This window comes from Carcharhinus amblyrhynchos, chromosome 4 (assembly GCF_965287045.1).
Source record: "Carcharhinus amblyrhynchos chromosome 4, sCarAmb.v2.hapA, whole genome shotgun sequence".
In the NCBI taxonomy this organism is placed as follows: domain Eukaryota; kingdom Metazoa; phylum Chordata; class Chondrichthyes; order Carcharhiniformes; family Carcharhinidae; genus Carcharhinus; species Carcharhinus amblyrhynchos.
Window position 1 is genome coordinate 664,360 of NC_137327.1, and position 17,375 is coordinate 681,734.

General features: G+C 46.0%; 1 protein-coding gene across 1 annotated transcript in view; it reads right to left on the minus strand.

Annotated features, from left to right (window-relative positions):
• utp4 (UTP4 small subunit processome component) overlaps window positions 1-17,339 on the minus strand; it is a 48,597-nt gene extending 31,258 nt beyond the window's left edge. The window contains exons 1-4 of the mRNA XM_080186604.1: window positions 17,165-17,339; window positions 14,894-15,085; window positions 14,125-14,209; window positions 2,751-2,840 (exon numbers count right to left, since the gene is read on the minus strand). Coding sequence (XP_080042730.1) covers window positions 2,751-2,840; window positions 14,125-14,209; window positions 14,894-15,085; window positions 17,165-17,323 — 526 coding nt within the window. The 5' untranslated portion in view covers window positions 17,324-17,339. The remainder of the gene's footprint in view (window positions 1-2,750; window positions 2,841-14,124; window positions 14,210-14,893; window positions 15,086-17,164) is intronic.
• Window positions 17,340-17,375: the final 36 nt, after the last annotated feature.

Genomic DNA, 17,375 nt, shown 5'->3' on the forward strand with positions numbered 1-17,375 from the left:
CCAAGGAGCAGAGGGTGGAATCGTTGTGGGTGGAGATTAGGAACAGCAAAGGGAGGAAGACGCTGGTGGGTGTCGTCTATAGGCCCCCGAATAATGATCTGGAGGTGGGGCGGGCTGTTAACGCGCAAATAAGTGCGGTGTGCAGGAATGGGACGGCAGTAGTTATGGGGGATTTCAATCTGCATATTGATTGGTCGACCCATGTTGGACGCGGGGGGCTCGAGGAAGAGCTCTTGGAATGCTGCCGGGATAGTTTCCTCGAACAGTGTGTGTTGGAGCCGACGAGGGAGCGAGCTATCTTGGATCTGGTGCTATGTAATGAGGCGGGTAGAATTAGGGACCTTGTGGTGAAGGATCCTCTTGGGGAGAGTGATCATTGTATGGTGGAGTTTCTGGTGCAGATGGAGGAGGAGAAAGTGGGTTCCTGGACACGCGTCCTTTGTTTGAATAGAGGGGAGTACGGTAGGATGAGAGAAGAATTGGCGAATGTGGACTGGGGGAGCGCGTTGGAGGGAGGGTCTGTTGAGGAGCAGTGGAGGATCTTTAAGAAGATCTTTCTTGGAGCTCAGCGGAAATTTATTCCGATGGTCAAAAAGGATAGTAGGAGGAGAGGTAATAAACCGTGGATAACGAAGGAGGTGAAGGAAAGTGTTAAACTAAAAGCGGAGGAATTTAGAGTAGCTAAGAGTAGAGGGCGAGAAGAGGATTGGGAGAGGTTTAAATGTCAACAAAGATTGACAAAGAAGTTGATAAAGAAGGGTAGGAGAAACTATGAAGCTGGGCTAGCGTTTAATATAAAAAAGGATAGCAAGAGTTTTTATAAATATATAAAAAGGAAGAGGCTGGCTAGGGTGAATGTTGGTCCTTTAGAAGATGAGAAAGGGGACCTAGTGGTAGGGGATGGGGATATGGCTAAGGTATTGAATAACTTCTTTGTTTCTGTCTTCACGGAGGAGGACGTGAATAATTTGCCGGGTGTTAGCGATGGAAAGGTGGTAGGACTGGAGGGTCTTAATGACATTACTGTTACTAGAGAGGCGGTGCTCGACAGACTGGAGGGGCTGATTGTGGACAAGTCCCCAGGACTGGATGGAATGCATCCGAGGGTTCTGAAAGAAATGGCGGAGGTGATAGTGGATGCCTTGGTGGTTATTTTCCAAACGTCGCTGGATTCCGGGGAAGTGCCGGATGATTGGAAAACGGCTAATGTTACGCCGTTGTTTAAGAAGGGTGCCAGGCAAAAGGCAGGGAATTATAGGCCGGTTAGTTTAACGTCTGTGGTAGGTAAAATGTTAGAATCTGTCATTAAGGAGGAAATTGCGAGGCATCTTGAAGGGAATTGCTTGACAGAGCAGACGCAGCACGGTTTCATTAAAGGGAAGTCGTGTCTGACAAATTTACTGGAGTTCTATGAGGATGTGTCTAGGGCGGTGGATAGAGGAGAGCCGGTGGATGTGGTCTTTCTAGATTTTCAGAAGGCGTTTGACAAAGTACCTCACAAGAGGTTATTGCAGAAGGTCGAGGGACATGGAGTTGGGGGTAGGGTGTTAGCGTGGATAGAGGATTGGTTGTCAAATAGGAGGCAGAGAGTGGGGGTCAACGGGTGCTATTCGGATTGGCGGATGGTGACTAGTGGAATGCCCCAGGGGTCGGTGCTGGGGCCTCAGCTTTTTACCATTTATATAGATGATCTGGAGGAGGGAACCGAGTGTAGAGTGTCGAAATTTGCTGATGACACCAAGATTGGGGGAACGGCAAATTGTGCGGAGGGTGTGGAGAGTCTGCAGAAGGATCTAGATAGGCTGGGCGAATGGGCCAGGAACTGGCAAATGGAATTTAATGTTGGCAAGTGTGAGGTGGTCCACTTTGGTAGGAAGAATGGTAGGAAGGACTATTACTTACGGGGCAAAAAACTGCAGCAGGCGACGGTGCAGAGGGACCTCGGGGTCCTTGTGCATGAGTCGCAAAAACCCAGCTTGCAGGTGCAGCAGGTGGTCAGGAAGGCGAATGGGATGCTGGCCTTCATAGCGAGGGGGATTGAATATAAAAGTAGGGAGGTCTTGCTGCAACTGTATAGAACATTGGTTAGGCCGCAGCTCGAGTACTGTGTGCAGTTTTGGGCGCCGCACCTGCGCAAAGATATTTTGGCCTTGGAGGGAGTGCAGAGGAGGTTTACTAGGCTGATACCGGAGTTGAGGGGGTTGAGCTATGAGGAGAGGCTGAATAAACTGGGCTTGTACTTTTTAGAGTTTAGAAGAATGAGGGAAGATCTCATTGAGACGTACAAGATGATGAATGGGATGGATAGGATAGAGGTGGAAAGACTCTTCCCGCTCAAAAAAGACAGTAGGACTAGGGGGCACAGCCTCAAGATAAAAGGAGGGCGGTTTAGAACAGAGTTGAGGAGGAACTTCTTCACTCAAAGGGTGGTGAATCTCTGGAATTGTCTGCCCGTTGAAGTGGTGGAGGCTGCCTCGCTAAATATTTTTAAGAAGCGGGTTGATGGGTTTTTGATAAGAGAGGGGATTAAGGGTTATGGGGAGAGGGCGGGAATGTGGAACTGAGCAGCGACAGATCAGCCATGATCTTATTGAATGGCGGGGCAGGCTCGAAGGGCTAGATGGCCTACTCCTGCTCCTATTTCTTATGTTCTTATGTTCTCTGGGCTGAAAAGGCAGCATCAAACTGCTTCATTCTGTTCTCGAGCCAACAGACTTTAATCTGAGAAATTCATAAATACACTGACTTACCAGACTTCACGTCAAAAACTCGGATAACTTCCAGTGACCCTGTTACAATCAACGTGCCTGACTTATGCCAAGCAAGGGAAAGTACGCGAGCTGCCAGAGAGAAAGAGAGAGAGAGAGACCCATCACCTTACTGCTGCTCATTAAGAAGCTGTTAAGCTACCATGTCAGTATTAGCTCTTTGAAAGATCTAATTAATCACTTCCCTGATCTTTCCCAGAGCACTGCACTTCTTTATTTTATTTTTATTTATTAGTGTTACAAGTAGGCTTACACTAACCAAAAGAGAAAACGCTGGAAAATCACAGCAGGTCTGGCAGCAACTGTAAGGAGAGAAAAGAGCTGACGTTTCAAGTCCAGATGCTTTGACAAAGGGTCACCTGGACTCAAAACATCAGCTCTTTTCTCTCCTTACAGATGCTGCCAGACCTGCTGCGATTTTCCAGCTTTTCTCTTTTGGTTTCAGATTCCAGCAAAAGCAGTAATTTGCTTTTATCTTAGGCTTACATTAAAGCTGCAATGAAGTTACTGTGAGAATTCCCAAGTTGCCACATTCAGATGCCTGTTCAGGTATACTGAGGGAGAATTTAGCACTTAACCTGCGTGTTTTCAGGAATGTGGGAGGAAACCAGAGCACCCGGAGGAAACCCACACAGACACGGGGAGAACGTGCAAATTCCACACAGACAGTGGCCCAAACCAGGAATTGAACTTGGATCCCTGGTACTGTGAAGCAGCAGTGCTAACCGCTGATCTTGATCAGACTTGGATCTGATTTTCTTTTGAAAGTTACTATTGAATCTGTTTCTGCCACACATTCACGGAATGTTTTCCATATTATAAAAATTTGTCACTCAAAATATTCTCATCTTCCCAGGCCCATTTGTCAATGAAATGTTTGTCTCCTGCTTCACAGTTCCCCAACCGTAAGAAACAGTTCCTCCTTATTTCCTCTAACAGAATGCTCAATTTTAATAACTCCCTTGGTTTTATATTCTCTGTCCTCCATTATTAAAGATTCTAATCAGTAATCTAATAAAAATTCTAATCAGTAATCTCTAAACTGTCTGTGCTTTATATACTCTGTCTGAGGCCAGAACTCTCCATTCACCTGACGAAGGGACTAACCCCGAAAGCTTGTGAGTATATTATCAAATAAATCGGTTGGACTAAAACCTGGTGTTGTCAGACTTTTTACTCCATTAATAAAGCTAAGGGTCATAGCAACATGGAAAATAGGAGTAGGCTATTCATCATTCATTATGATCACGTTTGATCATCCAACTCAGTAACCTGTTCCCACTTTCCTCAGTATCCTTTTATCCCTTTTGCTCCAAGAACTATGTCTAACAGCTTCTTAAAAACATACAATGTTTAACCTCAACCACATTCTGTGATAGAGAATTCCACAGGTTTACCACTCTCTGGGTGAAGAAATTTCTCATCTCATTCCTAAAAGGTTCATTGAATATCCTTAGACACCTAGTTGTGGACTCCCCCAGCATCAGGAACATTCAAGTCAGAATTTAAAGGTTATGAGACCCCACCCCACCCTCCCCATTCTTCTGAACTCCAGTAAACACAATCGGTACCGACTCAATCTCTCCTTGTACGTCAATCCCACCATCCCCAGGATCAATCTATTTGTATTATTATTTCTTGGGCCCTCCCTTTACAACAATCTGAGGTCCCTATCTGATTCAAGAAGGCAACCATCATCCCGGTACTTAATAAAAACCAAGCATCGTGCCTTAATGACTATTGGCCAGTGGCTCTGACATCCATCATTATGAAAGGTTAGTCATGACACAAGTCAATTCCAGCCTCCTGGAATACCTGGATCCAACCCAGTTTGCCTACTGCTGCAACAGGTCCACAGCAGATGCCATTTTCCTGGCCCTGTGCTCAACCCTGGAATGCCTAGACAACAAGGACACCTGTGTCAGACTCCTATTTATCGACTGTAGCTCAACCTTCGACACCGTTATTCCTACGAAAATCATCTCTAAACACCGGCACCTCTCTCTGTGACTGGATCATGAGCTTCCTAACTCACAAACTACAATCTGTCAGGATAGGCAACAACACCTCCTCCACGATCACTCTCAACACTGGTGTCCCACAAGGCTGTGTTCTCAGCCCCCACTATAGTCCTTATACACCCATGACCAAGTGGCCAAATTCCCCTCCAACTTGATTTTCAAGTTTGCTGATGACGCCACCGTAGTGGGCACTGCTGCTTCGCAGCTCCAGGGACCTGGGTTCAATTCCTGGCTCGGGTCATTGTCTGTGTGGAGTTTGCACATTCTCCTCACGTCTGATGGGTTTCCTCCAAGTGCTCCAGTTTCCTCCCACAGTCCAAAGATGTGCGGGTTAGGTTGACTGCCAGTGCTAAAATTGCCCCTTAGAACATAAAACACCACAGCACAAACAGGCCCTTCAGCACACAAGTTGCGCCGATCACATCCATACCTACCGAGACATAGAACTATCTGTAACTCCCAATCCCATTAAATCCCATGTACTCATCCAGAAGTCTTTTAAAAGACCCCAGCAAGTTCGCCTCTACCACCACCGACGGCAGCCGATTCCACTCACTCACCACCCTCTGACTGAAAAACTTACCCCTGACATCTCCTCTGTACCTGCTCCCCAGCACCTTAAACCTGTGTCCTCTCGTAGTGACCATTTCAGCCCTGGGAAATAGCCCGAGAATCCACCCTATCTATTCCTCTCAACATTTTATAAACCTCTATCAGGTCGCCTCTCAACCTTCATCTCTCCAGGGAGAAGAGACCTAGCTCCCCCAACCTATCTTTATAAGGCATGCCTCCCAATCCAGGCAACATCCCTGTAAATCTCCTCTGCACCCTCTCAATAGCTTCCACATCCTTCCTGTAATGAGGTGACCAGAACTGCGCACAGTACTCCAAGTGGGGTCTGACAAGGGTCTTACAAAGTTGCAGCATTACCTCCCGACTCCTAAACTCAATCCCTCGATTAACGAAGGCCAGTACACCATACGCCTTCTTGACCACATCCTCCACCTGCGAGGCCAATTTAAGAGTCCTAGGGACCCGGACCCCAAGGTCCTTCTGCTCGTCAACACAGCTAAGACTCCTACCCTTGATATTGTACTCCTCTATCCCATTGGACCTGCCAAAATGGACCACTACACATTTATCCAGGTTGAAGTCCATCTGCCACTTCTCTGCCCAGTCTTGCATCCTATCAATGTCACGCTGCAACTTCTGACATCCCTCCAGACTATCCCCAACACCACCAACCTTCATGTCGTCGGCGAACTTACTAACCCATCCCTCCACTTCCTCATCTAGGTCATTTATGAAAATGACAAACAGCAAGGGTCCTAGATGAGTAGGTTAGAGGGATTAAAGGGTAAATATGTAGGTATATGGGGTTAGGGCCTGGGTGGGATTGTGGTCGGTGCAGACTCGATGGGCCAGATGGCCTCTGTTTGCACCGTAAGGTTTCTATGATTCAATGACGAGACAGAATACAGGAAAGAGATATAGAATCTGGTGAACTCGTGCAACAACAATCTCTCCCTCAATGTCAACAAAATAAAGGAGATTGTCATCGACTTCAGTAAAGGAGAAAATGCCCCTGTCTACATCAACAGGAATGAAGTAGAAAGGGTCAGGAACTTCAAGTTTTTAGGTGTCCAGATCACCAACAACCTGTCCTGGTCCCCCCATGCTGACACTATAGTTAAGAAAGCCCTACCAACGCCTCTACTTTCTCAGAAGACTAACGAAATTTGGTATGTCAGTATGACTCTTACCAACTTTTACAGATGCACCATAGAAAGTATTTTTCCTGGTTGTATCATTGCTTGGTATGACTCCTGCTCGATCCAAGACCACAAGGAATTATAAAAGGATGTGAATGTAGCCCAATCCATTACGCAAACCAGCCTCCTAACCATTCATTCTGTCCATACTTCCCACTGTCTTGGCAAAGCAGCCAGTATAATTAAGGACCCCATGCACCCCAGACATTCTCTCTTCCACTTTCTTCCATCAGGAAAAAGATACAAGAGTCTGAGATCACATAGCAACTAACTCAAGAACAGCTTTTTCCCTGCCACTGTCAAACTTTTGAATGGACTTACCTTGTATTAAGTTGATCTTTCTCTACACCCTATCTATGACTGTAACACTACATTCTACACTCTCTCGTTCCCTTCTCTATGAACAGTATGCTTTTTCTGTTTAGCGTGCAAGAAACAATACTTTTCACTATATGTTAATATAATAAATCAAATCAAACTTCCTTAAGTCACAGAGGTTTACAGCATGGAAACAGACCGTTTTAAACCACTAAGATAGTCCCAATTGCCCACATTTGGCCCATATCCCTCTATATCCATGTAACTATCTAAATGCTTTTTAAAATACAAAATTGTACCCACCTCTACTACTACCCTTGGCAGCTTGTTCCAGATACTCACCACCCTCTGTGTGAAAAAACTGTCGCTCTGGACCCATTTGTAACACTCCCCCTCACCTAAACCCATGGCCTCCAGTTTTAGACTCTCTTACCTTTGGGAAAAGATGTTGACTACCTAGCTGATCTCATTATTTTATAGACCTCTGTAAGATCACCCTTAAGCCTCCTACACTCCAGGGAAAGAAGTTCCAGCCTATCCAGCCTCTTCTTATAACTCAAATCATCAAGTCCTAGGAGCATCCTAATAAATATTTTCTGCACTCTTTGTGATTTAATTTTTCTACAATAGGGAGGTCAGAACTGTACACAATATTCCAAATGTGGCCTTTATTAATGTCTTGTACAACTTCAACAAGATGTCCCAACTCTTGTTCTCACCAATGAAACCAAGAATGGTGAATGCCTTCTTCACCAAGTGCTCTGGGATTTTGTTTATCAGGTCCTGTGGATTTATGGGTATTCTAACCCATCAATTTCCACACTATTTCCCTAATACTGATTTATTTCATTTTCTCCCTCATTAAATTGTGTTCCCTGACATTTCTGGTACATTCCGGCAGATGGAATTTAATGCAGACAAGTGTGAGGTTTTGCAATTTGGAAGGACAAACCAAGGTAGAACATATATGGTAAATGGTAGGACACTGAAGAGTGTAGTAGAACAGAGGGATCTGGGAGTACAGAGACATAACTCCCTAAAAGTGACATCACAAGTAGATAGGGTCGTAAAGAGTGCTTTTGGTACATTGGCCTTTATAAATCAAAGTATTGAGTATACACCACTCAAAGGGTGGTGAATCTCTGGAATTCTCTGCCCGTTGAAGTGGTGGAGGCTGCCTCGCTAAACATTTTTAAGAAGCGGGTTGATGGGTTTTTGATAAGAGAGGGGATTAAGGGTTATGGGGAGAGGGCAGGAAAGTGGAACTGAGCCACGACAGATCAGCCATGATCTTACTGAATGGCGGGGCAGGCTCGAGAGGCCAGATGGCCTACTCCTGCTCCTATTTCTTATGTTTCTTATGTTCTTACAAGAGTTGGAATGTTATGGTGAGGTTGTATAAGACATTGGTGGGGTCGAATTTAGAGTATTGTGGGCAGTTTTGGTCACCTAGTTACAGGAAGGATATTAATAAGGTTGAAAGAGTGCAGAGAAGGTTCACAAGGATGTTGCCGGGACTCGAGAAACTGAGTTACAGAGAAAGGTTGAATAGGTTAGGACTTTATTCCCTGGAGCGTAGAAGAATGAGGGGAGATTTATAAGAACATAAGAACATAAGAAATAGGAGCAGGAGTAGGCCATCTAGCCCTTCGAGCCTGCCCCGCCATTCAATAAGATCATGGCTGATCTGTTGTGGCTCAGTTCCACTTTCCCGCCCTCTCCCCATAACCCTTAATCCCCTCTCTTATCAAAAACCCATCAACCCGCTTCTTAAAAATATTTAGCGAGGCAGCCTCCACCACTTCAACGGGCAGAGAATTCCAGAGATTCACCACCCTTTGGGTGAAGAAGTTCCTCCTCAACTCCGTTCTAAACCGCCTCCCCTTTATCTTGAGGCTGTGCCCCCTAGTCCTACTGTCCTTTCTGAGCGGGAAGAGTCTCTCCACCTCTATCCTATCCATCCCATTCATCATCTTATATGTCTCAATGAGATCTCCCCTCATTCTTCTAAACTCTAACGAGTACAAGCCTAGTTTATTCAGCCTCTCCTCATAGCTCAATCCCCTCAACTCCGGTATCAGCCTAGTAAACCTCCTCTGCACTCCCTCCAGGGCCAAAATATCCTTGCGCAGGTGCGGCGCCCAAAACTGCACACAGTACTCCAGCTGCGGCCTCACCAATGCCCTATACAGCTGCAGCAAGACCTCCCTACTTTTATATTCAATCCCCCTCGCTATGAAGGCCAGCATCCCATTCGCCTTCCTGACCACCTGCTGCACCTGCAAGCTGGGTTTTTGCGACTCATGCACAAGGACCCCGAGGTCCCTCTGCACCGTCGCCTGCTGCAGTTTTTCGCCACGTAAGTAATAGTCCTTCCTACCATTCTTCCTACCAAAGTGGACCACCTCACACTTGCCAACATTAAATTCCATTTGCCATTTCCTGGCCCATTCGCCCAGCCTATCTAGATCCTTCTGCAGACTCTCCACACCCTCCGCACAATTTGCCTTTCCCCCAATCTTGGTGTCATCAGCAAATTTCGACACCCTGCACTCGGTTCCCTCCTCCAGATCATCTATATAAATGATAAATAGAGGTGTATAAGATTTTGATGGGTATAGATACAGTGAATGCAAGCAGGTTTTTTCCACTGAGGCTCGGGGAGAAAAAAACCAGAGGGCATGGATTGAGGGTGAAGGGGGAAAAGTTTAAAGGAAATATTGGGGGGGGGGGCTTCTTCACACAGAGAGTGGTGGGAGTGTGGAATGAGCTGCCAGATGAAGTGGTAAATGCGGGCTCACTTTTAACATTTAAGAGAAACTTGAACAGGTTCATGGATGAGAGGGGTGTGGAGGGATATGGTCCAGGTGCAGGTCAGTGGGACTAGGCAGAAAAACGATTCGGCACAGACAAGATGGGCCAAAAGGCCTGTTTGTGCTGTAATGTTCTACGGTTCTATTATCTGCATCCTCCTTTATGAAGACAGAACCAAACTATACATTTAGTTGGTCAGCCTTTTCTTTGTTCCTCATTATAAATACCCCTGTTTCTGATTGTAAGGGACCTACACTTATTTTCGTCAATCTTTTTCTCTTCACATAGCAATAGAAACTTTATAGTCAGTTTTTATGTTCCCTGCAAGTTTACTCTTGAACTCTCTGTTCCCCTTTGTCCTTTACTGAATTATAACCTGTTCCCAATCCTCAGGTTTTTTTTCTAGCCAATTTGTATGCCTCTTCCTTGGAACATAAGAAATAGGAGCAGGAATAGGCCATCTAGCCCTTCGAGCCTGCCCTGCCATTCAATAAGGTCAGGCTGATCTGATAGTGGTTCAAGTTCCACTTACCCGCCTGCTCCCCATAACCCTTAATTCCCTTGTCTATCAGAAATCTATCTACCTGTGACTTAAACACATCTAACAAGGTAATCTCCACTGCTTCAATGGGCAGAGAATTCCAAACATTCACTACCCTCTGAGAGAAGTTGTTCCTCCTCAACTCTGGTCTAAATTGACTCCTCCTTATTTTGAGGCGTTGCCCTCTAGTTCTTGTTTCCTTTCTGAGTGGAAATAATCTCTCTACCTCTACGCTATCTAGCCCCTTCATTATCTTATATGTCTGTATAAGATTCCCCCTCAGCCTTCTAAACTCCAATGAGTACAGGCCCAATCTACTCAATCTCTCCTCATAAGCTAACCCCCTCATCTCCAGTATCAACCTGGTGAACCTTCTCTGTACTCCCTCCAAAGCTAATATATCCTTTTGCAAATAAGGGGACCAAAATTACACACAGTGGGATTGGGAGTTACAGGTAGTTCTATGGCCTGGTAGGTATGGATATGATCGGCGCAACTTGTGGGCTGAAGGGCCTGTTTGTGCTGTAGTGTTCTACGTTCACAGTGCTCTAGTTGCGGCCTCACCAGTACCCTGTACAGTTGCAGCAAGACCTCCTGCTTTTATCTTCTATCCCTCTCGCTATAAAGGCCAACATTCCATTTGCCTTCTCAATCACCTGCTGCACCTGCAGACTGGGTTTTTGCAATTCGTGCACAAGGACCCCCAGGTCCCTCTGCACAGTAGCATGTTGTAATTTTTCACCATTTAAATAATAGTCCATTTTACTATTATTCCTTCCAAAGTGGATAACCTCACACTTGCCAATGTTACACCCCATCTGCCAGATCCTCACCCACTCACTCAGTCTATCCAAATCTCTCTGCAGACTTTCTGCATCCTCCACGCAATTTGCTTTCCCACTCATCTTTGTTACCCCGATCTAATACTATGTTTCATCTCCCTTGTAGGCCATGATTTGGCCGCCTTTCCCATTTTATTTTTGCACCAGACAGGAATGAATGGTTGTCACAGTTCACCATCATGTGCTCTTTGAATGTTTGCCATTGCCTATCCACTGTCACGCCTTTAAGTAATGTCTCCCAATTTATCACAGCCAACTCATGCATCATATAATCGCAGTTGATGCAGGATTCTAATCTCCAAATCACCTACGGCACTCTCCATCTTGTTGAAGAATTCTATCATATCATGTCACTCATCCCCATGGGATCTTATACAGCTAGGTTACCAGTTTCTTTCTCATTACACAATACCCAGTTTAGGATAGCCTCCAGTTGGTTTGTCAATGTATTGGTCTGGAAAACCATCTTGTATACATTCCAGGAATTCCTCCTCTGTGGTATCGTTACTAATTTGATTTGCCCAATCCAGTGCAGATTAAAGTCACCCCATAGCTATAGATTGTCCTTTATCGATAGATCTCTAATTTCCTGTTAAATGCCACCCCAACATCACCACTACAGTTTTGGGACCTACATACAACTTCCAACTTTTTTGCCCCTTGGTGTATCTCAGCTCGACCCACACATGTTCCACATCATACATTCCTTGCAATAATTTTCTCTTTAACCAGCAATACAATCAGATTGCCTTTTCCTTTTTGTCCGTCTTTCCCGAATACTGAATATTCGGAATACTGAATATACAGAAAGGACAGTAGGACTAGGGGGCACAGCCTCAAGATAAAGGGGGGGGGGGGGTGGTTTAGAACGGAGTTGAGGAGGAACTTCTTCACTCAAAGGGTGGTGAATCTCTGGAATTCTCTGCCCGTTGAAGTGGTGGAGGCTGCCTCGCTAAGTATTTTTAAGACGCGGGTTGATGGGTTTTTGATAAGCGAGGGGATTAAGGGTTATGGGGAGAGGGCGGGAACGTGGAACTGAGCCACGACAGATCAGCCATGATCTTATTGAATGGCGGGGCAGGCTCGAAGGGCTAGATGGCCTACTCCTGCTCCTATTTCTTATGTTCTTATATCCCTGAAGTCCAGTTCCATTCCCTAATCTCTGTAATCCCAACTATACCATATCCATTTCTACTTGAGGGATTAATTCATCCACTTTACTGCGAATACTTTGCACATTAAAGTACAAAGCACTAAGGCTTGTCTTTTGACATTCTGCAGGTGCAGCAGGTGGTCAAGGAGGCTAATGGGATGCTGGCCTTCATAGCGAGGGGGATTGAATATAAAAGTAGGGAGGTCTTGCTGCGGCTATATAGGGCATTGGTGAGGCCGCAGCTGGAGTACTGTGTGCAGTTTTGGGCGCCGTACTTACGCAAGGATATTTTGGCCTTGGAGGGAGTGCAGAGGAGGTTTACTAGGCTGATGCCGGAGTTGAGGGGGTTGAGCTATGAGGAGAGGCTGAATAAACTAGGCTTGTACTCGTTAGAGTTTAGAAGAATGAGGGGAGATCTCATTGAGACGTATAAGATGATGAATGGGATGGATAGGATAGAGGTGGAGAGACTCTTCCCGCTCAGAAAGGATAGTAGGACTAGGATGCACAGCCTCAAGATAAAGGGGGGGGAGCGGTTTAGAACGGAGTTGAGGAGGAACTTCTTCACTCAAAGGGTGGTGAATCTCTGGAATTCTCTGCCCGTTGAAGTGGTGGAGGCTGCCTCGCTAAATATTTTTAAGAAGCGGGTTGATGGGTTTTTGATAAGAGAGGGGATTAAGGGTTATGGGGAGAGGGCGGGAATGTGGAACTGAGCCACGACAGATCAGCCACGATCTTATTGAATGGCGGGGCAGGCTCGAAGGGCCAGATGGCCTACTCCTGCTCCTATTTCTTATGTTCTTATGTGTCCCGTTCCTATTATTTTTCACTGTGACCTTGTTTCTGATTCCAGCCCATGATTTCGCTATCATTTTTCTTATTCCCCTTTTTGTTCTTGTCCTTGGTTCCCCTTCCTCTGATTCCTTGTTTAGGTTCCCTTCTCCCTTCTATTTTAGTTTAAAACCTCCCCAACCACTCAAGCAACTACTCGCCCTGGGACATCAGCCCTAGTCCTGCCCAGGTACAAGATGTTCAGTATGAACTGGTCCCAATGTCCCAGGAATCCGAAAACCTTCCCCTTGCACCATGTCTTTAGCCACATATTCATCCGATACATCCTGCAGTTTCTGCTCTGAGTAGCACGTGGCACTGGCAGTAATCCTGAGATCATTACCTTTGAGGTCCTACTTTTCAACTTACTTCCTAACACTCCCTATCCTGCTTTTAGGACATCATCTTTTTGTTGCTTCTATCATTTGTACCAATGTGCACCATGACCATTGACAGTTCAACCTCCCCTTTCAGAACGTCCTGTAGCCTCTCTGAGACATCCTTGATCCTAGCACCAAGGAGGCAACATACCATCCTGGTGTCTCATTTATAGCCACAAAAATACCTGCCTATTCCCCTACCATTCAATCTCCTCTAACCATTGCATTCCCACACATTTCACTCCTCTCCTGTGCAGCAGAGCCAGCCACAGTGCAATGAATTTGGTTGTTGCTGTATCTTCCACCGTTGTGAGGCCATTTCCCCCAGCTGTATCCAAGGCAGTCTTTCTGTTTTGAAGGTCCTAGGAGATTCCCGCACAGCCTGCCTACTCCTTGTACCAATAAAATTAGTAATTAATTAATAATATAATCACTGTGCTACCAATTGTCTGAAATCCATTCACTCTTTTCAGCCACATGTTGGCTTGCTATCTTTATTCATAACCTAACAATAGTGACAAAGAAACTCATACAACGCTCCCACCATCCGGCAAACACACATTCCAACAACATTTACAGGTGGGGGTAACATGGAGACAGTGGCCGCCTGAGTGAGCCTCCAGTCAAACTGTGGTGCTGGGTTCAGGATTGCTACTGTGATAAAAAGGGGACTCTGCTTGGCACCTTCTTGGCGATCCAGATTTCTCTCAAACTGAAGATTTTCTGGAACAATCGCAAACAATTTGACTGAGCCATCTTCACATCCGACCTGTAGGCAGAGACAAAAACCATCAGTGACCAGTGCACACACGACAGGCCAGAAACAGCAAGGTTTAGCAATCATATTCAAATAACTTTTATCACTTCATTCACCCACACCAGAAACATTACTGGAGAGAAATTGTATGTCCCTCATTGTCAAAGGTACAATGTCGGCTAAATATAGAGTAAAGTGCCCTCTACACTGTCCCCCATCAAACACTCCCAGGACAGGAACAGCACGGGGTTAGATACAGAGTAAAGCTCCCTCTACACTGTCCCCATCAAACACTCCCAGGACAGGAACAGCACGGGGTTAGATACAGAGTAAAGCTCCCTCTACACTGTCCCCATCAAACACTCCCGGGACAGGGACAGCACGGGGTTAGATACAGAGTAAAGCTCCCTCTACACTGTCCCCATCAAACGCTCCCAGGACAGGTACAGCACGGGGTTAGATACAGAATAAAGCTCCCTCTACACTGTCCCCATCAAACACTCCCAGGACAGGGACAGCACGGGGTTAGATACAGAGTAAAGCTCCCTCTATACTGTCCCCATCAAACACTCCCAGGACAGGGACAGCAAATAGAAAAAAGAAAGATTTGTATCTTTGGGCATCCAATGCGCTCACCACAATTTTTGATATTTTACTACAGAGTCATCATCTTCAACAAGATCACTTTGTACTAACCGCCAAATGAGTCTCCTCACTGTTACAGCTCATACACCAAAGCGGGCCTCCATAAGCATCTAGTCTGTACTTTGGGCAGAGTCTCTGCAGGTCAAATTCAATGATTTCTCCATTTAGTCCAACAGTCAGAAGGCGATTGTCACCAATCCAGCTGACTGCTTCAATAGATCGCTTCTCATTCCCAGGAATGACCTATAAACAGAAAGTGTTCAATTAATCAGGATGTGCTGTGTGCATAGCCTTCTGTTAATCAATAGTGCACTGTGTGAAACATTGAACCACAGAATCTTGAGTGTAGAAGGAGGCCATTCAGCCCATCAAGTCTGCACTGACTTGCATCTTATCCAGGCCCACCCCCCCTTATCCTGAAAGTTACAAAGTCCCCCTTATCCTGAAAGTTACAAAGTCAATGCTCTGGGACTGGGTAAATCCAAATCCATTTTTTGCTTGCTCCAAAAAGAAAATTCAAAATTCAATTCAAGATCCCCAGAAGAGAGAAACAAATTCAAAGCTGACAAGATAAGGCATGACAGCCACCTTGGGTTTGGTCTTAGCCAAAAGGCTAAGAAATGATCACATTCCAGGATATAAGCATTCAACACAGAAAGAAAAAAGATGAACACATGTCACAGAATCATATAGCACAGAAACAGGGCCTTTGGTTCACCATGTCCATGCCAACCAAATATCACTCGATACTAATCCCATTTACCAGCCCTTGGGCCACAGCCTGCTGAGCTTTACTGATTTAAGTACTCATCCAGATGCTTCTTCAACGTTGTGCAAGCATCATTACATGTTTCAAACATTCCCGTTACCAAGTAATTTGCGTATCAATGATTTATTTTAAGGGTAGTGACCGTTTCAATGAAGGAAAATGCTTAAACCAATATGCATACATCAACAACCCCCAACCAGTAATGTTGATTGAAGGATAATAACAGCCAGATGAAGTCTCATGTTAGAACACAGAACAGTACAGCTCAGTACAGGCCCTTCAGCCTTCAGTGTTGTGCCGCATTATGTCTAAACCCAAGATCAACGTATCCCACTCCCTATAATTCTGGACTGCTTCATGTGACTATCCAATAACTGCTTGAAAGTTCCTAAAGTGTCCAACTCCACTATCACAGCAGGCAGTGCATTTCACACCCCAACCACTCTCTGAGTGAAGAATCTACCTCGGACATCCCTCCTATATCCCCCACCACGAACCTTATAGTCATGCCCCCTCGTAACAGCTACATCCACCCCAGGAAATAGTGTCTGCACATCCACTCTATCTACCCCTCTCATCATCTTATAAACCTCTATTAAGTTGCCTCTCATCCTCCTCCGCTCTAAAAAGAAAAGCCCCAGCTCCCTCAACCTTTCCTCATAAGACCTACCCTCCAAACCAGGCAGCATCCTGGTAAATCTCCTCTGCACACTCTCCAATGCTTCCACATCCTTCTTATAGTGAGGTGACCAGAACTGCACACAATATTCCAAATGTGGTCTCACCAAGGTCCAGTATAGTTGCAGCATAACCCCCCGGCTCTTAAACTCAAACCCCCTGTTAACAAACACTAACACACTATAAGCCCTCTTCACGGCTCTATCCACTTGAGTGGCAACGTTCAGAGATCTGTGGATATGAACCCCAAGATCTCTCTGTTCCACCACATTCCTCAGAATCCTGCCGTTGATCCTATAATCTGCATTCAAGTTTGTCCTACCAAAATGAATCACCTCACACTTATCAGGGTTAAACTCCAACGGCCACTTTTCAGCCCAGCTCTGCATCCTATCAATGTCTATTTGCAGCCTGCAAGAGCCCTCCACCTCATTCACCACTCCACCAATCTTGGTGTCATCAGCAAATTTACTAACCCACCCTTCACCCTCCAAGTCATTGATAAATATCACAAACGTTCTCTAGACATTGTGGAGAGTTTTACCCAACAAAGGGGCAAAAGAGGCTTTACTCAAACTTTCCATTAAGAACACTGTGCCTTCAGTACAGATGCTTCAATGGTGCAGTGTCCCCTGAGCACTGACACTCCAATGGTTCTCAGGTACCAGTGCTCCGACTCTGCCAATGCTCCCTCAGTACAGGGGCTCACTCGATACTGGCGCTCCTTCAGCACCGACCCTCCGACGGTGCGGCGCTCCCGCAGTACTGACCCTCTGCGGCATTCTCAGTGAAGGTGTGGGTTGGGCCCAGTTATCCCAGGCTGGGTTGGGATGTGGATGGGGGTATTTGGGGGTTGGGGGGTATTTGGGGGTTACCTTTTCCTGGCTGTAGTTGTGGGTCAGGTTGAAGATTTCCAGGCTGCCGTTCTCCCGGGCCAGAGCCAGGCGCTGCCCGCGGCCATCCCGGGCCAGGGCGCGGACCCCGCTGGGGACGAAGGGGAAGAAGCGAACCCGGTGCAGCAAGAACTCACCCATGGCAGCCCCGCGTGCTGACCCCTGACCCGGAAACATAACCCGCCGGCAATGA